This window comes from Ambystoma mexicanum, chromosome 4p (genome assembly GCF_040938575.1).
Source record: "Ambystoma mexicanum isolate Mex_15411 chromosome 4p, UKY_AmexF1_1, whole genome shotgun sequence".
In the NCBI taxonomy this organism is placed as follows: domain Eukaryota; kingdom Metazoa; phylum Chordata; class Amphibia; order Caudata; family Ambystomatidae; genus Ambystoma; species Ambystoma mexicanum.
Window position 1 is genome coordinate 1,196,759,008 of NC_090927.1, and position 26,789 is coordinate 1,196,785,796.

Below are 26,789 nucleotides of genomic sequence, written 5' to 3' on the forward strand. Positions count from 1 at the left end.
TACTACGCAAAATAATGGAAGACAAGCCAGCAGTACCTTATACCTTCCTAAAACCAGAAGGGAAGGGGAAAGGAACACCACTGTTACTCAAATGGAAATAAAAATGTATGAAACAGTTGGAGTGGCTAAATTCATCGTTAGAGACATTAAAGACAAAATTGGATGGAGTCAAAGAAAAACTAAAACACCTTGATTGGATAAATACACAAGATGGGAAACTGAAATACAAAAGCTTGGACAACGCAGCAAAAGATCACAGGAAAATAAATGAAATTCCAAAATATCTAGAACAGTTCCCGAGTAGATACCACAGAGATCGATTCTTACGAATTAGACTGAATGTCTATAAAACAAACAAATATCTATGGCGAACAGGAAGAAGGGGAACAAACAATGGGGATGGCAGTATGTGTAATGTCAGCGACAAAACGGAAACAGTCAATCATATAATGACAGAATGTGATGCTCTAACAGAAACAAGAAAAATATTTGTGGGGAAATATGTCAATACAGAAAGTTCGGAATGTGCAGAAGAATGGTGGTGCAAGATTCTAACTGGGAAAAAAGGCCTCACATGCTGGTATTAACTTTGTAGATGAAGAAAATTGATGAGATACAACAGGATGTTAATGTCGTTGAGGCTGTAGAACAGGAAAAACAGATATTTGATATGATTTAATATTTTGATAGACTTGAAAGACAAGCTAATGTTTTAAAGAAACTGGAGTATATAAATGTGTAAAACATTTGTAAAGAAACTAAATCACAATAAAATAAAAAATAAATAAGGCAAGCTAGGCACTTTCTTTATTATTTGAACAAAATGATTGTGAACGTGGCACACAATTGTCTCCTCCTTCTGACCTATCACAGATTTTATATCTATATTTTGCTGGGTTTTTATTCATCCGGGATTTGATAGTTGTTATTTTCTGATGTTGCTGTTTTATAGATTGTTTTTACAAATCTGAAATAAACAAATCAAAATGAATGAAATGAATGAAATGAAAATAGTTTGACTCTTTGTTCGGCTCTTTGGGTTAGCTAAGCCAAGCTTCAATATAAAGACTCAACGTTTTGAGAATACCTTTTTTGAATCAGAAACTAAGTCAGAGTTTTTAAGGCAAGTGCCCACTGGTTCTTTATACCTTGAGTTAAAGGTCTTTCTTGTGCATAATATGATGGAGAAATACCTGCTGAGCCTAATGCATTGTAGTGTCTTGGGGCAGTACCTATATTCTTGGGCTTTACTCTGTCCTCTTCAACCACCCAGACTGCACCATTCAAGAGCAAAATAGGCAGAACACCAACACACATTCACGTTAGTGATTAGCCATTGTCTGGACATGGCTCCTAGGCACTAAAGGAGGAATTGTAACAAGGTCAGTACCCTGACCTTGCCAAGAGGGGATAGGAACCTCTCTTAGCTGATAATGGAAGCTACGAGGGAGAAATCCAGTGCTAGTCCTATCCCAGAGGAGGACGAGGCAGTTGAGAGCGCCCCAATTCCTGCCCGCCCCATTGTGCCGGTGTGTTTATGGGAAGTACACCTTTGTCTCACAGCATGCTTTTTAATCAAATTGCTCATATTTGTATTGTTTCTAGGTACATGATACCAGCCATAGGCAGCAGGGAGAAAGCCGTTATCCAGCACCACCTGCAGTCCGCACGAATAAACCAGAGTCCAAGACCCAGCCAAGTGAGCAACCTTCCATTGGCTCCCACCGATTGCAATACAATACCTGAAGCAAATAGCAAGCGGGAAGAGAGAGAGTCGGCGTGGAAATAAACACACCTACATGGCTGCAAGGCTGTCTGTGCTGCACTAGCCAGCCACTTCCACATATACTGTGGGCCACAGCCAAAGCCCTAAGCAAACAGGGACTAAACAAAGGGGCGTAGACCCCAACACAGAGTACTTTTCCATCAGGCGAACGTAGAGCAAGCCCAACATGAATGCTGGACTATCTGGGAGGACTGGGAGTAGTAATGTCGTGAAGAAGCTTGTAACATCAAAGGGTGGAGTTGAGTCCTAGAGGGAGTGAGAAAATAACAAGTTACTTACCCCTGGTAACGTTCTTTCAATTGGATGTTCCTCCCACGTATTCCTCGTCTTTAGATAGATATCCTTCCAGCTTCAACTGCTTCGGAAAAATACATATATATTTTTTTTTCGGCAGAGGGTGCTGTCCACCGATGCAGTCGACTAGATGTCCCTTGAAGGCCTCCATCCCAGGTTCGATGTCATGCAGTGCCCGTTGGCTTCAGTTCTGTTTTTACGCCTTCCACTAGAATACCAGCATCAGTGAGTCCCAGACAGTACCAGACTCTGAAAGAGCGTAAAGTGCAATGCCGGGAAATTCTACAGTGGGGTAGGTTGGGAGCGGTGATGAGGAACACGTGCGAGGAACATCCAATCGATACAACATTACTAGGTGTAAGTAACTTTCTTCAACTGGATTGTGTCCTCCTACTTATTCCTCATCTTTAGAGAAGACTCCCAAAGATGTGTTAAATTTTGGGGGAAGGAGTACAAATTTTCAGATTTAAGATTTGTTATGGATTGAATATAGGACAGCTTTCCCAAATCCGCCTTCTTGGCTAGAGGACGAACCCAAACTGTAATGCTTTGTAAATGTATGAATGGTAGACCAAGTAGATGCCATACAAATGTCTTTTATAGGCACTCCTTTTTGCAGAGCAGAAGATCTCGCCATTCCCCTTGTGGAATGAGCTCTCAGGCATTCAGTGGAATCTTTTCCAGTAGCATTCTGTAATAGCAAGGATTATTCATCTGGACAATGTTTGTTTTGCAGCTGGAAGCCCCAGCTTATGTCCAGTGTACCTGATGAAAAGCGGGTCATGCTGTCGTATTTCCACCATCCGTGATATATAAAAGCTCAGGGCACTTCTGGAATCGGGCCTATGTAGTCTTTCCTCTTCCTTGCTAGGATGAGGAGGCGGATAAAATGTTGTTAGTACAATTTTCTGGGATAAATGAAAATCCAATAAGATTTTTGGCAAAAAAGAAGGTTTAACCCTAAGGACAACCTTGTCTTTATGAAAAATAGTAAACTGAGGCTTACTAGATAAGGCTTGATGTTCACCCCCCCCTGCGGGCTGATGTCAATGCAACTAACAGAATGGTTTTAAGTGTTAGTTACCTTAATGGGCATGAATGGAGTGGCTCAAAGGGAGCACAGATTAGAAATTTCAACACAAGATTGAGATCCCAGACCGGCACTTGAAAAGGTGTAGGAGAGTACACGTTAGTGAACCTTGAAGGAATTGAATAATTAATGGCATCTTGAAATAAGATACCTCTTCAGATGTGCGCTTGAGGATTGAAAGCGCTGTCAAATAACCTTTTATTGTTCCAATTTGGAGCCCCAGATTCGCCAAGTGTAACAAAAAAGACAACAACATATGTGTATTGCACTGAAAAGGATCCACATTATTTCCCCTACACCGTCTGCAGAATGTGTTCCAACGGCAGCAGTACAAGGACTTTGGGGCTCTCCTTCTGACCGAAAGCAAAATCTTCATTACGTCATTTGGGAGGTACCAATCCTTATATCTCAACCTCTCAGAAACCAAGCATGAAGGTTGAGTGTCTTGACCTCTGGATGGAGAACCAGACCCTCCTCTCATGAGAGAAGGTCCTCTCTTTGTGGAAGACGTATTGGAGGGCAGATGGACATGCCCAGAAAATCCAGATACCACATCCTGCTTGTCCAATCCGGAGTAATTCGGATCATGGATTTCCCGAACATTCGCAACCTCGTGATCACGTGAGGAATGATGTGGACTGGAGAAAACACATCCAGGAGTGTAAACTCCCAGTCCACTACGAACGTGTCTCCTAGAGCTCCTCTTGGGGGAAATTCCCTCAAGCAGAACAGTTTGCGCTTCTGGTTAACACTGGTCGCGAACAGATCCACTTGAGGGGTTCCCTAAAAGCTGAAGATCTCTTGAAGGACTTCCTGAGCTAGTTCCCACTCGTGGGAGATTGTTGTAAGAAAGGCATGGTATCAAAGCAAGACAGAAAAGTGATCACAGTTCAAGGGTGTTTATTAAACTGTCAAAATGGGTGAGATAAATGCCTAATCTAAACCTAAATCTAAGATGGGAGCAAGCCACGACCATCAAATAATAATAATAATACAGTCCTAGTGGATGCTGATCAAATACAAAAGGGCCTAAGCTAAGAAAAAACCTATTGCCAATCCTTACCGCTAGACTACAAAATAGTGTGGGATAATGTTTACAAAGAAAGAAAGAAGTGTTCTCAAATGATAAGTCAGATATTATGGTAAGGGTCTCCCTTACCCACGTTTGAAGCATGGGACAAGGCGGGACTCTCGAGCACAGCACACTTATGGGCTTCTCTGGCCCGAGTTTACAGTTCGTTTCCTTTTTACAATATCAGTGCCTTCTGCGTACAAATCTCTTTTATTCAAAGTCTCTTGCTTCAGAGGGCCTGATGTATCACGGGCAACAACAAAAAAGTTCCTTCTATTAGTCTTAACGTTGGGTTATTACTCTTCACCAGAGGATCCCCCTCAGCTGGGATCCGATTTCCCTTTACAACGTCAGCCTCCCTCAATCGGGCTCAGACCAACAACTCACTGCGGACAACCCTCAGTCAGGTTCACCTTTGTCATCACAATGCAGTTCACTTAGCTTTTCAATTCACAGCATCATCATCATCATCTTTTAATATTCAGGAATCTTAATGTCTTTTTAAACAATCCTCCGCATTAACTTCTCCACTTAACTTAGGTCCCCCTCGTTCGGGCTCAGACCTTCCTTCACCTGCCTCCCAAAGCATTTGCCAATTCACAGAGACTTCCAAAGAGCGGTTACGTCTTGCTGGGTCACTCCGTAATTCTTTGGGAAGTACAGGTTTCACGCTATCGCAATTTTCATGGCGTTCCCCTCAGGAACACAGTTAATTTCCTTTTCACAACGTGACTTTTGACGGTACAATGGGTTTGGTTTGACCCTTATATGACCATGTTGACTTCTCACGCAGGCCTTCCCTTGGTTCTTGTAGTTCTTCTCACTTCAACAAATCCTGCGTGTTCGGTAGTGGGGCATTCACGAGTCTTTTGATTGAGTGCCCACGTAGCGCTGGCCCACTCTAATCCTAATACCTCGGTTGTTCACAAAAGACCTTTGTCTATAATCTTCTTTTCTTTTATGCAAATGTTGCCACTGCAACTTTGAGCTTAACACAGTCCGGGCCACTATCAAACTCCTCTGCCTCACCGGCTGTGCTGAACTCATTGGCTTTTCTTCTGCTGGAGTCAAGGATTGTACCATGGTGGAAAAGTCTTTTCCCCGACCTCGCTATCAGTGCGGGAGGTCCATGTATACCATTATCATCGGTCCCACCAATCGACAGCTGCAATTCCCAGTCTTACTGTTATTTTATTGAAGCCTCTGTGGCTCTGGGTTGAAAAGGGCAAGGGCAACTCGCTCTTTGTTGTCCTTTTTGTTATCACCGCCTTTCTCCTTCGTTTGAACTGCCGTCCTGAATAGCCGACTCCTCATGCGTTTGGCCTTACTCAAAGTGTGCTCTCGTACTCCGCCTTTTATCCCTGTGGGGAAGGGAAAGGTCTGTCAGGTGTGTGCAGTTATCGGCAACTGCCTGACCCTTGTGTTGGAAAAAATGTCAGGTAAATGGCTCTGGTGTTAGTCCGTTGTCTTTTGCGGTTTGAGAAAGTGTTTGTTTAGGAAAAGGGGGGTAGAGTTTCTAAATATCCAACGGGGTAGGATGGGGAAAAGGTGTCATAAGGAAGGGGGTATCGCATCTCACCAGTCGGCATCCCACTTCCACTCCCCGAAGATCCCCCCCCATCCAGGTGATACTCCCGCACTGGTCCACCCCCAGGAACTGGATCCAATAGCGATGGCTGTGTCCTGGACACCTGGATGACAGATCCACAGGCACTAGCAAGTGAGACACCTTTGAGTTTCTCACACTGCTCGGCCTGCTCAAAGCATCAGTCGACGTGTTCTCCTTTCCGGCTAGGTGAACCACTAATACGGAGATTCCTTCTTGAATTGACCAGAACCAGAGCTGCATCACCTTTCTGCACAGTGGTAGTGAACCTACGCCTCCTCTTTTGTGGAGGTAGTACATGGCCACTGTGTTGTCCGTCATTATCAGACATTCTTTCCCCGTGCAGAGAGCAGAAAGGCCTTCAGCGCAAGTCTGATCGCCCTCAGCTCTAAAACATTGATGTGTAGTTTGGGCTCCGATTGAGACTAACAACTGCTGATTGTCAGATCGTTGCCGTAGGCTACCCACCACGTGAGTGAGGCATCCGTAACTACCCTCATCTCCGGCCGTGGTTGCAAAAAAGGTTCTCCCTTCAGAATATTGTTCTTGCAGGCCCACCACAGGAGATCCTCTGCAACCCTGTTCTGAACCTGAAGAAGGTCTGACATCTTGCCCGAGAATTGAGACCACTGTGTCCTGAGAGGCCATTGAAGGTATCTCATTCTCAGGCGAGCCTCTGGCACCAGATAAATGCAGGATGCCATGTGTCCAAGCACATCAAAAAGTCGAAGGCCGGAAGACGCTGGGCACTCTGGAATTTGGTGACCATCTGCAGAATGCGTTAAGCCCTCACCATGGGTGGCAAGGCTTTTACCAAGGATGCATCGAGGACCACTCTGATGAAGTGGAGTCTTTGAGATGGTATCATGTGGGACTTCTTGAAATTGAGAGAGAAGCCCAGTATGTGGGGAGAGTGACAGGTTATGCTGAGATGTTCCAGGGCCTGTTCGGAAGAACGAGCCCGGATCAGCTAATCGTCCGTTAAGGGTAGACGAGAATCTCTTCTCTCCTGAGACTCGCTGCCACCACCGCCATCAACTTGGTGAAAACCCTTGGGGCGCAGGTCAAAACGAATGGCAGAACTCAAAACTGATAATGAGAACCGCCAACGGCGAACCTCGGTTGCTTTCTGTGCTTGTGATGGAGAGGCACATGAAAGTAAGCATTCTGAAGGTTCAATGGCACCATCCAATGCTGGAGTTGGAGGACCTGAAGGGTCTGAGAAAGGGTGACCATCCTGAACTTGTCCTTCCTGAGAAACTTGACGCAATTTCAAGAATGGTCTCAATTCTCTGTCCTTCTTGGAATTAGGAAATAGGGAAAATACCACCCTTTGTTCGGCTCCGTCACAGGTACTGGTTCTATAGCACCTTTCTCTAGCAGGCTCAACATTTCCTGCAAAAGGAACGGATCCGGAACTTTGGACGAGTGGCTCTCCGGATGATCCTGAGGTCTTTGTAAAAAGGGAAGGCAGTAACCCAGTGCTACTGTTTCTACCGCCCATGCATCTGAAGTAATACCTTAACATTTTTTCAGATGCTGTGAGAGTCTGCCTCCCACTAGGGTCTTGTGGGCTAAGGCCTCAGAGGGGTTTTGAGGTGGCTGAAGCAGCGGCTGATGGTAAGGCAGCTGTTGCTTGGGCGGCCTTTGGCTGTGAGACGGTGAGATGGCTGTGGCTGTCTGATAGCGGCACCACAGGGTTTGGCTTTCATCTTGGAGGTCTGCAGCTTCTCCAGGCTTTGGTCAGCCTTGCTGCCAAACAGCTGAGTGCCGTCAAAGGGCATGTTAAAGCCTAGACTGCACGTCCGGTGCAAAACCAGACTTCCTCAACCATGCAAATCTGCATATTACAGTAGTTGCCACCATGGCTCTGCTCATGCCATCAGCTGAGCCCAGTCCTGATTAAAGAGACTCTTACATAGCCTCCTTACCATCTCTTCTAATATTCAGGAAGCCATCTCTTTCTTCCCCTTCAGGAATATTATCAGCTGCCATTGCTACACAGTGCCACGGGGTGAATGTAAACTTTGCTAGGGCGCAAGTGGCGTTTGCAGACTTGAGAACCATGCTCCCGGCAGAAAATACCTTTCTAGCCCAAGCGTCAAAACATTTATCATCCCTGTCTGATGGGATGGTTTGGAATGCAGCCTGTTTAGAACTAGATGATGCTGCTTGAACCACCAGGTTCCCTGGTTTTGAGTGCTTAGATAAGTAGCTAGGATCACTACTTGAAGGCTTATATTTTTTGGTTAGGTTTTTATTAACTGCTGGAATAGATTCTGAAAGCTTCCAATTTGCCATAACCTTATTTGGAGGGCAACATGAAAAGGAAGTATGGATACTTCTGTGGAACTTTGGCAAGAATATCAGTTAGGTCGTCTTGCTCGAATGGTGGTGCAGGTCTGCCCCATCCCAGGAAATCAATAATCCTAGTCACAAGATGCCTATAAGAGGCATCATCATGGTCCGCCGAGTCAGGCTTGCCAAACTCAAGCTCGCGTGATGTGTCAATGCCACTAGCTGTTTGAAAATGTTTATATAGATATTTTAGCCTAGACTCTTCGGAGAAAAGAGCATATGGAACATTTGGAGTGCCACAATCCAAACCAAAAGGAGGAGCGTTCTGGTCCGACGGTTCGTATTCATCATAAATAGAGATTAAGGATTTGAAAAAATCCTTCCTTGGCCTAGGTTTGCATGATTTTTCTACTTCCTTTGCAATTACTCATGTTTTTGAGGGCAAAGGCATTGATGGCGTAGATGGCTTTGACAGTAATGGCATTGATAGCCCTGGCGCCTATTGTCTCTATGCTAATGACGATGACTTTGACGATTTATGCATTTGATTTAGCTGTCAAAAGAACTCTTGAAGGGCTTGACCCTCGACTTGATAAAGTCTGACAGTTTTATGTCGTTTGAGACCTCAACGGTTTTCAAGGGGCCTCAGGCCTGTGACTCAGGCTCGAGGGATTTGGCAATAGCTCGTTCTCCAACGGCTTTCGATGGCTCTATGGGAGCATTGCTTTTTTCTTTCTGCTTCTCAAATATTTTAAGCATTTCCTGTCTGAATTACTCCCGCTGAGCAGGAGTGGAGGATTTGGTTGGAGGAAAAGAAGAAGAAAAGAGGAAAAAAGAAGAAGGCAGCATTCTATAGCACTTTTCTCGATGAGGATGAAGAATGGTGTGACCCGCTCCTGCAGTGTGAATGTTTCTTTGATCTTTTCCTTCAAGGAGAGACGTCTATCGACTCATCGGACTATCATTTCTTCGGTAGAGTCATCGAGGGGGGGGGGTCTATTTGGGGGGCTATGCACTGCTAATTTCCCTTTATGCTCTTGCATAGCCTTATGTCACACTGATCGGTTATATCCTCTTCTTCAAAAGAGGACTCTGTCTCTCCCACCTCCCCTTCCTCCTCACCTCTACTTTTCCAACTGAGTGCCGGCTTCTTTCACCTTTGGGCCCGGGCCTCTCCTTTTTTTTATGTAGATATGGGCGCCCATGGAAGGACGCCACAGTGTCACCTTATAGGTGGGCTGTGGGCAATCCTCCGTGGTAGCCAGAAGCGGGGAAAAAGCCAGAGGCACAAAAAAAAAAGCAACGGAGTCTCCAGGAAAAGTCAATGGCATGCTGGGTTCTGACGTCACCTTGGAACACAATTTACGTGAGGAGTCTGGAGGACGAGGACAGGCAAAGACGTGATGTAACTGGAGAACAGTGGCACAGAGTGGGATGTCAGCAGAAATACGAAGACAACTACGGAGTGCGGTTCCCCGAAAGTAAACAGCACAAAATGGATCAAGAGGAAGCAATCCAGGGGCTCTCAAGAAACGCTCTCCGAGAGATGCATATTCATCAGGGTTGGCTTACGACTGGGTTTCATTTCCCCACAAGACAAAGTAGTCGAGTTAGTCTCTCTGCACCAACTAAATTGCCCGACTTAGTTCGAGTGATTGGTTGCCGGGTTACCAATAGCGTTAAAACTACGTTGCCCAGCATTCACAAGCTGTGTGCGAGTGTGCGCACCAACGATTAAGTGCCATTTTACTTTTTTGTTGGTGCGGCACATTACCCAATCAGGTTGGAGTAATTGGTTTCCGTGGCAACGGCAGCATGTATACTACGTGGTCCATGTTCCGCGTTTCGTGGATTAAACGATCACGTGAGATTTGGGTTCTACAGCGTCCTTAAGAACGTGGTTTAAAGTGTACACTACCGACGTAGTCACGTGGGAAACTCACGTGTTCTACTCAGCTGGGCACTCTATCAACGTGGTGTAGGGTACCCATGTGATAGGTAGCCAACTGCTCTTAATGGGCGGGCTAGCACAGGCAAGTTAGATGCACGTCTCTCTCCCGAACGGACGCGGTATAGATGACTGGAGCCAACAGCGAACTCTGGGTCCCGCTTGAGTAGCGGCGATGCACTCCATGGAATGCTTACTGCAGGTAAATAGTCCCTTTAAGCTCTTGCCCGCCGTTTATTTAGTTGTAACTCTTGGGTGCAGATTAGGAGGGGGAGGGGGGGTTTTCTCCACTCTCCCCATGCATTTTCAGCCTAAATTGGACATCCTGGCATTTGTAAATTGAAATTTTTTTATATAATTACTCTTTACATGGCCAATGAGGCCTCAGTCTGGTGCGGAGCCTCACGCTGAATTTTGGACAATGTCCCTATGTTTAGAACCCCTTTCTTTCCCCTACATAAGGATAAGACATTCATGCAATATTATGAAACTATTCTGTTTAGGGTCTCTGATACTACTTTATTTACAACCCCTATAGATTGGAGTCCAACTCTAGCCATCTGACTTGCAGGAATATCTACCAGAACATTGCCAAATTGTATGACAGTGGTTCTGTTTCGCACAAAATTTACTGAATGGACAGATTCGAATTACAATTGACAAGGTTGGTTCTTTAAAAGTTTTGTCCTCAAAAAAGGCTTTCTCAAACACTTGCATGTGGGTATTGTTACCTTCCCATTTGATCTTTTTCACTTGAGCTGGATTAAATAAATTTGACTTTCTGCCTTACTCATGAGCCACACCTGGTTGGTCTAGGGACACTGATTTTCTTTGGTAGCACTCCATGCATGACACCCTGAGTTCTTTAATCCCAATAGATGCAGACATTGGGTTACTTCTAGCAGGACAGCAGCAGAACAATTCATGTCTGCATTCTAGTGTTGTGGAGTGATGTACTTATTTCTTTTTTCCGCTTTTCTTGCACTTGGCCTCTTCTTTTTCTTCTTTCACTTGCAATTAGTGCTAGACAGGGAATTGATGGGCCCCTATATTTGTGTTTGCTTTTAGACAACTACCCTTAATCTCCTGATGAAGACGTTTTAAACCATTGTTTAAACGTCGAAACCGGTCGAGAAAAACCTAGGATAAGGCCGCTTATGAAGATTCTGTTTGGCCTATCCTGACTGCTGACCACTGCTTTCAAAATCTACCATGGTCATGCATTAAGTGTTGTTGCTGCTGTCCACTTAAAAACCTGTTGTGGCCTTGCACTATGCGTTGTTTTGCACAAAAATTGATTGTATTGTTATGAAATTGTGGATGAATTGTTATATTTGCTATATGTTTTTACCTTGTATTTGTTGATGAGGTGTATGAGTTTTTGGATGGATGTGGTATGAATGCGGATAAATGGTTGTACGATTTATTAGGATGATTTTTACTAAATTGTGATGTTTTTAAAATATTCCTGCTATATAAAATAAAAATTGCTACAGTGCAGATTAATTTGTGACTAAACTCACAAAGAAAAAATGTATTGGGTATAATAAAATCCTTAATACACCCTTTTTGAAAATTGCTTCCTCTGGATTTCCTTTCCGAGATGAATTGAAAGAGTGAGATGTCAGCAGAAATCCGGAGACAACTACGCAGTGCGGTTCCCCGAAAGTAAACAGCACAAAATGGATCAAGAGGAAGCAATCCAGGGGCAGGCAAGGGTCCGGTACACGGGTAAGTGGAACGATACCAAAGGTTTAGCTGAGGCAATCCAAGGGCAGGCCAATTTCAGTACACTGGTAAGCAGAAACTCATAAAACGGGAAAAAAGGAAAGGAAGGAGGAAAAGAACCAGCAAGGATCCGGAGAGAGAAACGGAAACGGGAAGGGGACGGGAGACGTGAACGGAAGAGGGAAGGCAGGAAGGCAGAAACGAGCAAAGAGTAGGCCAAAGCAAGGGAAGGGCGGCTGGCAATAAGAATAACAAAGCAGGAAGGTAGAGCGAGGGAGCGAAGGCAACAGCAAGCGGTAGAAAACCTAGGAACGTTGCAATGCGTCCGAAAGCCGGAAGTGGAGGGTAATAACAACCAGCGTCGGACGCGCAGCACCAGGTAAACTAGACCTGCACACGACGCTGCGAAATACGTGATGGAACCGTCAATGGCAGACATCGTTTCCATCGGTTCCACACACGCCATCTCCCCCAGGTCGTGACAGTATGCCACCTCCCGAGACTCACTCCCCCAGGTTTACCCGGATGACTCTGGTGGAACTTACGCAACAAAAGTGGGGCATTTATATGGGATTTGGGTTCCCGCGAATTTTCTGACCAAGGGTATCCCTTCCAATGTACTAGATATTCCAATCGTCCCAGACGATATCTAGAGTCACATATCTGCGCCACCTTGTATTCTTCCCTGGAAGAATCAGGGGGTAAGGGAGTGTTTTGGAAGACACAAGCCCACTTATCGACCTGGATTGGTTTCAACTAGGAGGTTTGAAAAACCGGGTGGACTCTTCGTAGACCTGCAGGGGGTTGAAGACGAAACGCCACAGGGTTTATTTTATGGGTGATCTTATACGGCCCAATGAATTTTGGAGACAGCTTGAAAGGGCGTACCCATCGTGGTAAAAATTTGGTAGAAAGTAGTACTTGAGAACCAACTTCCCAACCTGGGACTGGTCTACAGTGTTTATCGGCCTGGTTCTTGTTGAGATCTCCAGCCTCCTGGGGACTCTGTCTGGCCTTATCGTGGGCTTCATGAATGAGCAGGGAAGAATCAATGGAGGGAACGTTTGAGATAAGGCCCGCTAGGGGTAGTATAGAACGTGGGTGATACCCGTAAGTGCAGAAAAAAGGACTCATCCCAAGAGTGGAATGAATGGAGTTGTTTTAAGAGAATTCTGCTGTAGGAAGGAGTCTGACCCAGTTGTCCTGTTGCTGATTAACAAAACACTGAATACATTGTTTAAGGGTGCCGTTAAGAAGTTCGGTTTGCCCATTGGATTGGGGATGCAAACCTGAAGTCAATGCTCTTTCAATCCCCAACCGCTCACAGAAGGCTTTCCAGAAACGGGAGGTGTATTGGCTACCACGATCCGAGATAATCTTGGTTGGTACCCCATGTATTCTGAATACATCTTTTAGGAAGACTTCTGCCATTTCAGTAGCCGAGGGAATCCCTGGCAGGGGTGAAAAATGAGCCAATTTTGAAAAAGAATCCACCACAACCATTATGCAGGTACACCCTAGGGATCTGGGTAATTGGACAATAAAATCTGTCGATATAGTGCTTGTTACGCTCACCTGACTCCCACGGAGGCGCAGGTCTGGTTTGGAGTGTTGTTGCTTCTTCTATGGTGAAGCGCAGGACCCGGAAGATGGACTGGACCGGACCTTCGAATCTGGCTTGTCTGGCTCGCAGGAATATCTTTCTGTATGTAAAAAAGGGAGTATTAACAATCTGCGGGAGAAGGTATAAGCCTCCCGCTCCCTTCTCACCCCTCTACGAAACCCTCCTGCGACCCCCACGTGAAGTCTCAACTTAGGGTTTGAAAGGTTGAGCTCTCCATCCTGCTTCTCATGCAGGGGCGCGTTGTATCCAGTTACTTCACTGGGATTTTGATTGTAGAGGTTCATGTTTTGTTTTCCCGGTATAGTACCGTAAGGATTCTGTTAATGAGTATGATTCTGCAATAATAATTGTTCGTTGTCTCTTTTTCAGGTGCAGAAACTATTCCGAGAAGAGCTGTGGAACCGAAGAATGAGACTCTGGTGAGCTTGATGAGAGTTCTCTCAGTGTCCTTGTATCTATGCGCTCACAAACGCTGATGTCTTTTTTCCCCATAGGGGCCGGGGTCCGGAAATGCCTGGATGCGGCACCGACCCGAAACAAAGCTCAATCCAGACGAAATCAGGTAAGTCTTTAATGGGCGTTGGGTAACGTCTTTTCATGCGCCCACTAACGCTGATGTCTCTTTTTCCCCTTAGGGGCCGGGGTCCGGAAATGCCAGGATGCGGCACCGACCCAAAATGAAGTTGGAATAACCCAACAGGTAAGCTTTGTAATGGAAATTAAGGTTTCCTTGTTTTCTTTCCCCTCTCACCTTTATTCTTGTCTTTTTCTCCCTAGGCGCGGCGATGTGGCTGCGAGTCCAGATGTCACCGTAGAACGTGGTGGTACCTTGTCCAGGTGAGTGAGATGCGGCGCTGCAGCGATCGATGCGATGTGCTTTTAATTGGATGTCTTCCTTTTCAGGATTGTCGGCGAGATGTCTCCGGAATGCGGTATTTAGCAGGTAAGGACTCTTCTTTCCCCTTTTCTCTTCTCTTCTCTCTTTGCAGGTGTTCCAGGATGCTGGCAGGAGTGGCAGAAGACAGAATGCAGGAGCAAACACGGTGAGCGTCCAGCTGCTAGATGCAGAACAACGCGAAGCGTGAGTTGCTGCTTGGGCGTGGCTTAAATAGCCTTCAAAGTAGTTCCAGGTATGTATCCTTCCTCTCAGGTATGTATTCCTCCCCTGACCACACCCGTGTGGTTAAGTAGTTCCAAAGATAAAGTAGTCCCATTCAGGCCTCAGACGGCCTGGATGTTGCAGCATGGTCTGCATCAGGTAAGTTAACACTAAGCACCTTTAACACAAAGTCCCCTTTTATGAGCCTGGCACCTATGGCGCCAGGACTGTGGCCCGATATAAGCCTGGCGCCAAAGGCGCCAGGACTGAGTCCAAAGAGCCCCTACTTGAGGCTGTTGTGACTTCCCTTGAAGACATGATGTCTGCCTCTGGGGTAGCTGGGTCTTGTCTGGCACCTTGGAGGTAGGCATCATGACAGTGCTCCAGGGACTCGTAGGTATGGCACATGGCTCTAATAACCCCAAAGGCTTTTGAGTTGGTGCTTTGTTGCGGTAACAAATAGGGCAAGTCTGCTCGTATTGGGTAGTATCTTCTCTCATCCCAGGCCAGTAGAAGTGTCTCTGAAGATAGTCGAAGGTGCCTTTACTGCCTCGGTGTCCTGCGAATTTGGAGTCATGGCACCAAGTCAATGCAGTTTTCCTTAGAGTTTTTGAAGGTCGATACAGTTTTCCCTTAACAATGTATTGTCCTTCCTGAATGTTGTAGTCGATATTCTAGTGATGTCTTTCAACCTCAAAGTGTCCTCCGGACTTGTCTCTTACCTGTTGAAGGAAGGTGGATAGTACCCCAATCCTCTTGGTATTAGGGAATTTCATCTCTTTGACATGTTCGTTTTCGGAGGAGTAATCACTCATCACTGCGCCTGGAAAGGGCATCAGCAACCAAATTCTGTTCGCCTGGTATGTAGGTGATGTCAAAGTTGAACTGGGCAAAGAGGTGGGCGCATCCCGCCTGACGGGTATTGTAGCATTCGAACTGTCGTAAGACCTGTAGATTTTTATGGTCGGTTCGGATTGTAAAGGGGTGTTCACCACCTTGCAGCAGATGGCGCCATTCAAGAAAAGCCAATTGCATGGCTAGCAGTTTGCGTAGAGTAGTGATGGGTAATACCTGTTGTGAAAAATTAGGTATGAACTTCCGATAAAAGTTCGCCAATCCAAGAAATCTCTGGACATCCTTAACTGTCTTAGGTGATGGCCAACCTAGGATGGAACTGACCTTCTGAGGATCCATAGAAATGCCTTTGGGGAAAGGATGAATCCCAAATAAGAAATGGAGGAAGCAGAAAAGACATTTGTTGAGTTTCACGGACAGATGATAATCCCGCAACCTCTGAAAGACTTCTTTGACATGTCAGTTATGTTCTTCTTGGGTACGAGAGAACACCAAGATGTCATTGAGGTAGATAATCGTAGTGTGACTCGGCAGATCAGAAAAAAGACGGTCCATGAAGCGCTGGAATATAGAAGGAGCACTGACTAACCCAAGGGGCATCACTTGGTACTCATAAAGGCCGAAAGGGGTGCGAAAGGCGGTTTTCCATTCATCACCCGACTGAAGCAGATGGTAGGCATTGCGCAAGTCGATTTTCGTGAAAATGGTAGCTCCTTGGACCGCTTGGATGATTTTCGTTATCAGTGGCATGGGATAATGATCCTTTATGGTCACCTTGTTTAAGCCCCTAGTCAATGCATGGTCATAACTCTTGAGTCCCCTTTTTAGGGATGAAGAATAATGAGGCTCCAGCCGGAGATTTCGAAGGGCGGATCAATTCATTGGCAAGATTGTTATCCAAGTATTCCCGGAGATAATGCTTCTCTTCTACTGATAAAGGAAACATGCGGCAGAACGGTACCAAGGCTCCTGGGTTGAGATCAATACAACAATCTTCAGGTCTGTGAGGGGGCAGTTCTATTGGAATCTTTTCAGCTACCACCTCAGCGTAGTCCTTGAGATGGTTAGGCAGACAATGCACAATCCTGGACTCAGTGCTGCATACAGTCTTCACGGTTTCAAACTTTGGTTAGGGTAGGCAATCAGCCTTGCAGAGTGTTGAATGAAAACTTAGTAGATTCTTGGACCAATTGATGGTGGGATTGTTCTTGCGTAGCCAACCGATTCCAAGGATAAGAGGGAAGTGAGCAGCTCGAATAATGTCAAAGACGATGCGTTCAGAATGTTGTTGAATTGACATGGTGAGCTCCTCAGTGGTATGGGTAATCAAGCCCGAGCTCAGGGGTTCACCATCAACCCCTCTACCTTCTGGTCTTCGGTCTTAGCAAAGCGGTTTAATCCTCTCTGCTCTGCCCACTGGGTATCAATAAAGCTCCCAGCCACGCCACAGTCAAGCAGGGCTTGGGACTGGATTTCGGAACTTCCTACGTGTAGAGTCACAGCAACAACCATGAGACGAGAATCCTCTGTCGTGTCCGAGGAAGTGACAAAGAGTGGCATAAGGACTGGTAATTGCCCCTCGGTAGTGAGTCCCAGCACTCACCGAGGGCGCTCGTTTCCCGAGCATCTGGGTGGAACTGTCATGAACTACAGAACACGTACCTTTTGGACTTCCTGGTCCTTGTCACAACGGGGCTTGCACTCCATAATACTCCCAACATGGTCGTCCAGCGTGAAACCCCTTTCTCGCTCCAAGCGCTGGACATAACGTATTCTGTTAATAGACCATGCCTTCTGCGGCTCCGAGCGTCTCAATGCTATTGCAAAGTAGCAATCCGACGTGTGTCCCGTAGCTCGCGGTATTGTTTCCTTGTACCCGTCTATCTACCCGTTCCTTGCCCCTTTCTTTCCTCCTATTTCCTGGACTCGTGTGCTAGTCGCACCTTTCCTAGTTTCCCGGATACTGAACGCACTCTGGAGTCGGAAGAGACTCGGGCAGCCTTGTTCAAAACCAGGTCCATCCGCAAGAAGGAGGCGACCAAGGACTCCAGCAAAGAACAGACCCAGGTGAGAAGGGAGGAACTCCTTGACAGGAACCTCTGGACAATCCCAGAGCAAATGTGTAGATGCACCACAGTACATACATAGACTTCCATCTCTGCGCCTCTTACGTTCTTCAGGAGTAAGAGGAGCACAGGTGTTTCCGATTTGCATAGGCTCATCTCGGGATGTGCGTGGGGTGGAAGGCTGTAGAGGAGGAAGGGTCTCCAAAGGGGAAGAGCCATAATTCTTGGCTTGGCTCGGCATTCCGCTAAATGAAAGTCAATGCAGAGTGGCGGTAACTAGCTCAGCAAATGTGGGAGGTCGAGCAATACGGGCCAGCTCATCTTTTAAATATTCTCTTAGACATCTCCGAAAAATGGCATATTGCGCTTGTTCCTGCCATCCGGCTTCAGCCACTATTTGCTTGAAAGAAGTAATGTAGGGCAATAAATCGGTATTTCCTCGTTTGATGTCCAGAAGTTCCTCAGAAGCCAAGTAAGTGCTTTCAGTACGTAAGAAAGTCTGCTGGATCAGAGTCTTGAAAGCACTATAATCCTGCAGTACTGGATCTGTTTGGTTGACCAAGGGGGTGGCCCATGCCAGGGTGTTTCTGGTCATGTGTGTGATCATAAATCCTACTTTGGCATGATCGGATGAATAAGCATGAGCTCGAAATGAAATGTACAAGTTACAAGCGTCCATGAACTCTGTCACCTTCTTTGGTGTGCAATCAAATTTTCCTGATACCAAGGGAAGCGGGGGTAGGTCTCTTGACAGCTGTTCTCTTTCGGTCATCCGTTGTTGTAGGGTAGCATTGCCACTCTTGAGATTCTGGTCCTCCAGGTTAAGATTCTGGACAGCTGCCACAAGTTCCTGTACTTGCTGTGGAGTAGCCATGTTGGGTTGTTGGCTTTGCAAACTGTCACACTGATCGGTTATATCATCTTCTTCAAAAGAGGACTCCGTCCCTCCCACCTCCCCTTCCTCCTCACCTCTTTTTTTTCACCTGAGTGCCGGTTTCTTTCTCCCTTTGGGCCTGGGTCTCTCTTTTTTTTTAATGTAGATATGGGCACCCATGGAAGGACGCCACAGTGTCACCTTATAGGTGGGCTGTGGGTAATCCTCGTGGTAACCAGAAGCGAGGAAAAAACCAGAGGCACAAAAAACCCCAACGGTGTCTACAGGGAAAGTCAATGGTATGCTGGGTTCCGGCGTCACCTTGGAACACAATTCACGTGAGGAGTCTGGAGGACAAGGACAGGCAAAGATGTGATGTAACTGGAGAACAGTGGCACAGAGTGAGATGTCAGCAGAAATACGAAGACAACTACGGAGTGCGGTTCCCCGAAAGTAAACAACACAAAATGGATCAAGAGGAAGCAATCCAGGGGCAGGCAAGGGTCCAGTACACGGGTAAGTAGAACGATACCAAAGGTTTAGCTGAGGCAATCCAAGGCCAGGCCAATTTCGGTACACTGGTAAGCAGAAACTAATAAAACGGGAAAAAAGGAAAGGAAGGAGGAAAAGAACCAGCAAGGCTCCTGAGAGAGAAACGGAAACGGGAAGGGGACGGGAGACAGGAACGGAAAAGGGAAGGCAGGAAGGCAGGAACAAGGAAAGGGTAGGCCAAAGCAAGGGAAGGGCAGCTGGCAATAAGAATAACAAAGCAGTAAGGTAGAGCGAGGGAGCGAAGGCAACAGCAAGCGGTAGAAAACATAGGGAAGTTGCAACGCGTCCGAAAGCCGGAAGTGGAGGGTAATAACAACCGGCGTCGGATGCGCAGCACCAGGTAAACTAGACCTGCACACGACGCTACGAAATATGTGATGGAACAGTCAATGGCGGACACTGTTTCCATCGGTTCCACACACACCATCTCCCCCGGGTCGTGACACCTTACCAGTCATGGACTGACAGGGCTCACAGTGCCCTGTCCTATGATCCACGCCAAGGCACCACAAACACACTCAGTAGGGATCATTGAGGGATATCTTGATGCTGCCGTCACTCGATATTTTTTGAACGTGGTCTTCAGGGTGGATGGAATTTGAGACAAAGTCATTGGGCCTCATTATGAGTTTGGCGGTAGCCTTGCCGGTAAAACCGGCAGGCTGCCGCCAAACTTGTGAAGATTTCTGGCACCCATGAATGGGCAATTTCCTCCCAAAGGTGGTTTCTGAATTCCATATCACTCAGAAGATTACCCTTCCATCTTTCATATCCTCATTATGGCCCTGACGGACCCAGTAATTGCCCATTCATGGGCGCTGGAATGACATGCTCCCCATTCCCATTTGAGCCCCATAGGGCTCAATGGGAATGGAGAGGTCGGATGCACCGGCACCATTCAGAATGGTGACGGTGTATCCGACATGCTCTGCTCGCGGGTGCCGGTACACCTGCCAAGTCAGACCTGTCGGGGGCGAAGGTACCCGCGAGCAGAACTCGTAGTTTGTCGGTCTGGGAACTACGGTACCAGCAAGTTTACTAGTACCGTAGTTCCGGGACCAGCAAACTTGTAATGACCCCCATTGTACTCGATCACAGTTCTGACAAGAACCGAAGCGCTCTCGCGAAAAATGGAACTGAAGCCAATGGGCGCTGTACTTGCTATATATATACTGACGATGACGTTCACCATGGGATGGAAACCTTCGAAGGACATCGAGTCGACTGTATCGATGCACAGCACCCTCTGCCGAAAAAAATAAATAATTCCGAAGCAGCTGAAGCTATCTATCTAAAGATGAGGAATACGTGGATGGACACAATCCATTCAAAGTTTATTTTGGATACTGTGCAGTGTTGAATACTGCTGCTGGTACACTATACTTTGGAATGCACTATGCCCTATGGCAGTTCCTGAACGTTTATTTTGGAAAAAACCAAAACCCCTGTAATGATCAGTTTAAATCTGATAGAATTAAGACCGTGTTTGTTTGTCCAGTCTAAAAGCTATACTTTACCCCTCGGAAATGGAGTAGGTTGATAGCTCCCACATTTTTCCATCATCTTATACTTAAATGCTATTATCTTTCTCAGTTAAAGAATGTGCTTTAAAATACATCATTTGCCTATAACGTATATTCCAGGGGTAAAAAAATACTAATCAAAATAAATCAACAAATGTATTTTGTGTTTCATAATCTCACCATATTGAACAATATTTAACTGCAACCATACCTGGTCTCTCCCATTTTGTTTTCTTGTTTTACCATGGGCCATTCCCCCAAACCCCAAAAAAATGTAACTGCTGGCCACGGGCCTGGTTTAATTGAATGCATCCCTGAACATAATACGGTATGTAAAACAACCTAGCCAAAGAAATATATGTGCATTTTCCACAACAATAAGCTCTTAAACCATAATAGCTTTAATTGAGAGGCACCTTTTCAAAGGCATATTAGTGGTTGCAAAACCTAAAAGTTCCACGAATAAATCTATTGTATCCAAAAACATTTATTTTCTAACGCGTATTACAATAACTAAAAAAGCACAAGAGTTTTCGTTTCCTTGATATCCGGAACGAGCAAGTAAGGAGACATTTAAGGAAAAATCCTACTTGTGAAAATATGCTACAACACTGGCCTCTGCTGGCCAAGAATAGGCACGCACGCTCCGATTTAAAAGCCAACGCATCGTCAAACGTTAAAACAGAACTACTAACTTTGAAAGAGAACATGTAATGTGACGTAAAGTGAGTGTTCTTATACAGTGCACTTCTGCAAATAATGCTGGCCTCGCTGCTTACAGTAGTGATAGTAAAGGCTGCTTACCTGTGGCTGTATCGAATGGATATTGTCAATCCTAGCTGCAAGTAAAACAAAAATATCCTCAATGACAAAAATAATGCACATTACGCCTAAATAAAAAGTTCCCATCACATTCCGAAAGTAACGTGGACAAATGGACGTTAATAGGCCTTCGGGTAGCATGCAGTATTTTATAATCCCCATTTAGCACACTATAAAAAAATAATTATATTTTAATTTTGTTTTTCAAATAAAATAACACGCTTATCTTGTGAACCATTAACAGACTGATGCAGTTCTATGGTACGATTATGGCTTTGCCACAATAAAAGAAAGTGCCTCAGAGCTGCTCAAGACTGCTGTCTGCCTTTGTGTCTGATTTTTAAAACTCAAAATTATGTTTACATTTAGAAATAGCAAATATTCTGCAGTAGTTATTTCATTTTTATTTCATTTTTTGTAAGTGACACATATAATTATTTGACAACTTCGTAGCTCCAAAAGGAAGAAGTGAGGGTAGGGAAAGACACCAAAGGCATGTACTACAGTGAGTCTTGTCACGAGAGAATGGGGGAATGGATGAACTGTGAACCAAACGTGGCCCTGGAAATGTATTTCAAAGTGCCCATATATTATACCTTAGGAGCGAACGTAGTGAAATGGATAAATCAAAACTAAGTCCCAGAAAGCTAAGAATAAAACCAGGACTGGGCCACCTACTCAAACATGGCCTGGGGAAAATTAAGACCTGGAAGGGGAGTTTGGGGCAGCATTCTAACCGCAGGAAAACGTGTCTCCACAACAAATTCTTCACTCCAAAGGGCTCTGGGGAATGAGGAGAAGGTGAACCCAACAGGTGAAATGAAATGGAGACAGTAAGTAGAGCAGAAAAGCCGGCAGCATAAATATGGCTTTCACCCGTGTGCATGGGCGTAACGGGTCACTCACTCGCCGAGCCTAGGCAGGTGTGAGGGCTGACCGTCTCTACAAGGGACGTGGGCCATTACTGTTGTGTATGTGCTTGGGAGTCAGCCGGATCACCGCATGCATGCAATCATAAGCAGATACTAGATAAAGCAATAAATCAGGAGCAGGAGCCGTGCTTCTTGATGGTTCTTTATTCGAGCGCGAACTGCTCTACAGACGGCAACCCCGCCTCCTTACCCACGTGGGTCTCAGCACACTTAACAACTGGAATAAACAGAGGACTGCTCCTCTGCATGACAATAAACAACAACAACAGATATAGGACGTTACATCTCCCAGTCGCTTTAACAAGCACTTCAACATGGTTAATTTAGTTGCTCAATCCATTTTGTGGGCCTCCGGATAACCCTCTTGGATGGACTGGTGGCAACTTGGAAAGTGTCTCTTCACCATCACTGTCGCTGTCATCAGCGTCTCTTTCCTCTTCATGGTACTCAGAGTCTATGTCTGAGGAATCATCTGTCACTGTCCTTGGGGTGCTGGCAAAAGTGGCAGTGCCTCTAAATGTTTTGAAGAAGGATGAGTTTCTGGTGATTGTGCCCTGTGGGCTAGCTGCCGTTTTCATCGAACCCTGGATGTGAGCGACTATCATGGGGTCCGGCTTGAAGGTGGGCGTGTCCTTCGTGACTTGATTTTGCCGCACCAGGACTTGGTCTCCAATACAGATCGAGCTTGGTCTTGCGTGTCTCCTTGTGTCCGCATACTCTTTCATCCTGGTCTTGCTCTCTCGATCTTTGCTTCTGGCATCTTCTACTTGGGTGGCTCAGTTTGAGCTTGTGGGTTATGCGGGAGCCTTGTCTTGATGACACGCCCAAACATTGGCATTGATGGGCATTCACCAGTTGAGCTGTGTGGCGTGTTCCGGTATTCTCGTAGCAATGTGCAAATGGCTTGCATGAATGACCCATTTGTGATGGAGCATATCTGTAGGGTGCGTTTGAGATTTCCCATGAACCGTTCCACCATTCCATTCGCCTGTGGCCACAGTTGTGTGACCTTGTGGTGCTGAAAACCTAGGTGTTCTGCAAACATAGCGAAGTCGTGTCCCGTAAATGGAGGCCCCTTGTCCGATTTGACTCTGGAAGGGATGCCGTAATCGGCAAAGGTCTTGTCCAGAGCTGGTACGACGGCCTGATCACTGGTGGAATGAATGAGATGGACTTCTGGGAATCGTGACATCGCGTCAATGATTACTAGAGCATATTTGCCATTGGCCAGCGGCCCAAACATGTCTACAGCTACCTCGTCCCACAGTCGTAGAGGCATTTCAGATGGTTGGATTGGCTCAGGGTATATACGAGGGGCCACTGCCTGGCATGGTAGACATTTCCGTAGCAGTTGTTCCACTCGTTCATCAATGGATGGGACCCAAACCTTTGTTCTCAGTTATCGTTTTGTTGATACTATGCCTCTGTGTCCTGCGTATGCGATGTCTAGTACTTGGTCTTGCAAGGCAGCCGGAATTACTATTCTGTTTTCCTTCAATAGCAGGCCTTCGGGTGACGTGGATAAGGTGTTGCGGACGAGCTTGAATGTTCGGAAGTGTTGTTCTTCCTCCGCGGACATGAGCGGTGCCCCTCTCTGTTTGCTTTGACACTGGTTTGATCTCAGACATACTTGTACTGTCTGAAGTAGTTGGTCCTTTTGTGTTGCCTTCAGTGACTGAGCTGTGGTGACGGACTTGGGTAGTGCACTGCTGATCAGGTAGCGTAGATATTGATTTGCTTTGTGTGATTGACGCTCGTCTTGAGCTGGAAGTGGATATCTCGAGAGAAAATCTGCAGGATTGTTGTCCTTGCCCGGCTGATGGATTATCTTAAATGAGTATTCTTGTAACCTCAGGCCCCACCTGGCGATGTGTGGTGGCATTTTAGCTGTTGGTTTGCCGTAGATAGTGGTGAGAGCCTGGTGATCGGTGATTATGGTGAAAGGTCGCCCATACAGGAATGCATGGTAATGTTTGCACACCCAGATTACTGCCAGGCTCTTCTTTTCAGGTTGGGAGTATGCACATTCTGTGGTGGACAGACTGCAGCTTGCGAATGCTACGATTCTCCTCGGAGCGTCTGGGGACGCTCCGCACCTGGATTGCGCTAGAATGGCTCCTAGCCCTACAGGACTAGCATCTACTGTGAGTTCCGTGTCAAGATCGGGGTCGTAGTATGCCATGCACGAGGCTGTGGCGATCCGTTTTTTAATTTCTTGGAATGCCTCCTCGCATATGTCGGACCATTGGAATTCTTGATGCTTCTCTGTCAGAAGTCGAAGCGGTGTGCTCACGGATGCAAAATCTTGAATATATCGTGTGCAGTAGCTCGCCATGCCCAGGAATGAGCGTACTGCAGAAGCTGATGTGGGTGTTTTCACTAGAGCTTGAACTTTTTCTGGATCTGGTTTCAGGCCATCTTTTGAGAAGATAAGTCCGAAGAATTTGAGAGTGGATTTGCTGATCTCACATTTGTCCGGGTTAAGTGTAAGGTGGGCGTTTTCCAACGCCATCCAGACTCTCCTCAACGTGTCATCGTGACTGTTTTGCGTGGTGCCGAAAATTAGTATGTCGTTGGAGTAGTTTAGGCAATTTGGAATATGTTTTATTACTTGGTGTATTTCGTTCTGGAAGATTTCCGCAGCTGAAGATATCACGAAACTAAGTCTTTTATATCTGAATAGGCCAAGATGTGTTGAAAATGTGGTGATATATCTTGAGGTAGCGTGTAACTCCAGCTGGTGGTATCCCTTTTTCAAATCTATGTCAACACATATGCGAATGCTGTCCTTGTTGTCCTTCTTGGGTACTGGTACAATGGGCGACACCCACAGAGTCGGTCCCGATGCTGGTTCTATGATATCCTGCTGTAATAATGACTGAATTTCGTCCTCCACGTGTTTTTGTATGTTGAGAGGTATGCCTCTGTAGCGTTGTGCCGATGGGGAAAATTTGTGGATTGATGTGTAGTTTGACTTGTTTGTCCTTTAGTTTTACCAGGCCTGTGAATAAGGAGGGGAACATTTTCTGCATCATGTCCTTTGGGCTTGTAGTGTATGCTGACATTATTTGGTACATTATTTGAATGAGTCCCATTTGAATTGCAGATTTGAAGCTTAGGATGCTGCCACTTGGCACTTCCCCTTTTATGACGTATATTTTGATCTTTTGACTCTTGTCCTTGTATTGACAGTGTGCCGTGAACATCCCTTGGCACTTGAGTGGCTTATTGGCGCCGTATGGATATGTCAATGTGACAGCTTCTTTCAGTGCCTTCTTGTAGGCGAGTAATTTATATGTCTCATCATTGATGACATTAACCGTTGCTCCTGTGTCAATTAGAAACTCTCTACTTTGTCCATTCATTTGTAGTAGTAGAGAAGGGCTGTATTCCGCTGCTATGCTGTTTCCGATGGCATGTACGTATCCCCTTTTCCGGTCCCCACTTGATGAGGATGAGTGCGACTCCCGTCCTCTGCGAGGCGAGTCATCTAGATGTCTAATCTTTTGCCTTGAATGACGTCTTTGCGAATCATGCCTGCTGCTGGTGTGGGTCGAATAAGGTCTTTGGTCTTCTCGCTTTCTCTCCTCCCGCGGTGCATCGCATGATGAGCTTTGAGATTGATGTCTGGAAGATGTCCTGCGTGATCTCGTGCTTTCCCACCCTGGGTTGCGGTCTTGCCTCCGAGTGTCCCTGTTTCCTTCAGGCGGTTGGAAGAAATTGATGTTTCTGCACACGGACTGGAAGTGGTTCTTACCACCACATTTGGCACAGTTGTGTCCAATGGCAGGACATCGGCCTATATGTGGAAATTTGAAGCCACACCTGTAGCATTTTTTTTGTTCTGCAGGATGAGTGTCTCTCATTGTTCTGATGGGGCATACTGATGCAGTGAAAGCAGACTGTGTAATTTTTATGTTGCTTAATGATTCCATCTGTAGCATGAGGGCAGAGTCAGCCCGTGCGAGTTGCAATATTTCTTCTAGTGTCCTGCTCTTTTGAAGTAGCTTCTTTCTGAATTTGTGTGACGCACAGCCGGCTATGGTTTGAGATTTGAGCGCTTCGTCCGTAAAGTCACAATATTTTGCTCTCTTTCTTAGCCTCATTACAAAATTGTCCATATTTTCACCACTTTCTTGTATGGATGTATGGAAGATGTGACGTTCATAGTCAAAGTTGCGCAGTGGTGCGCAGTAGGCATTTAATGCATCAATGATGCCTTGGAACGTGTTTGTGTTGGACTCAGGCATTTCAAAGACAATATCACATACTACTGGGCCCAGTGAATGTAGCAGGATTCCTCTCAGTCAGCGCTCCTCCCTTAACCCTGATGCATCAATGTAGATGTGCAATTCTTTAAGCCATCTAGTTCATCTGGGGGCGAGGCTGCTGGTGTCAGCCATGTCAAATGGTGGCAGTGTGTCACGCTCACCTGGTCTCCACGGGGGCGTAGCACGTAGTAGTATGACCGGGAACTTCACTGGTGTAGTTTTGATGGTATAGCGGTGTCCTCTCCCTTGTTATCTCCCCAGAAGGCGTTAGCCTGTAATGTTGAAAGAAGTTAGCTAAGAGTGGGTTCGATTGGCCCACTACCTGCCACCTCCTGGTGCCCGACTCCTC

At 46.1% G+C, this 26,789-nt stretch overlaps 1 protein-coding gene across 2 annotated transcripts in view; it reads right to left on the reverse strand.

The window, feature by feature from the left end:
• Positions 1–26,789, reverse strand: part of ACOXL (acyl-CoA oxidase like) — a 1,650,624-nt gene that overhangs the window by 810,487 nt on the left and 813,348 nt on the right. For both annotated transcript variants that reach the window (XM_069606843.1, XM_069606844.1), the window contains one exon: positions 21,220–21,254. In XM_069606843.1, the coding sequence (XP_069462944.1) occupies positions 21,220–21,254 (35 nt within the window). The remainder of the gene's footprint in view (positions 1–21,219; positions 21,255–26,789) is intronic.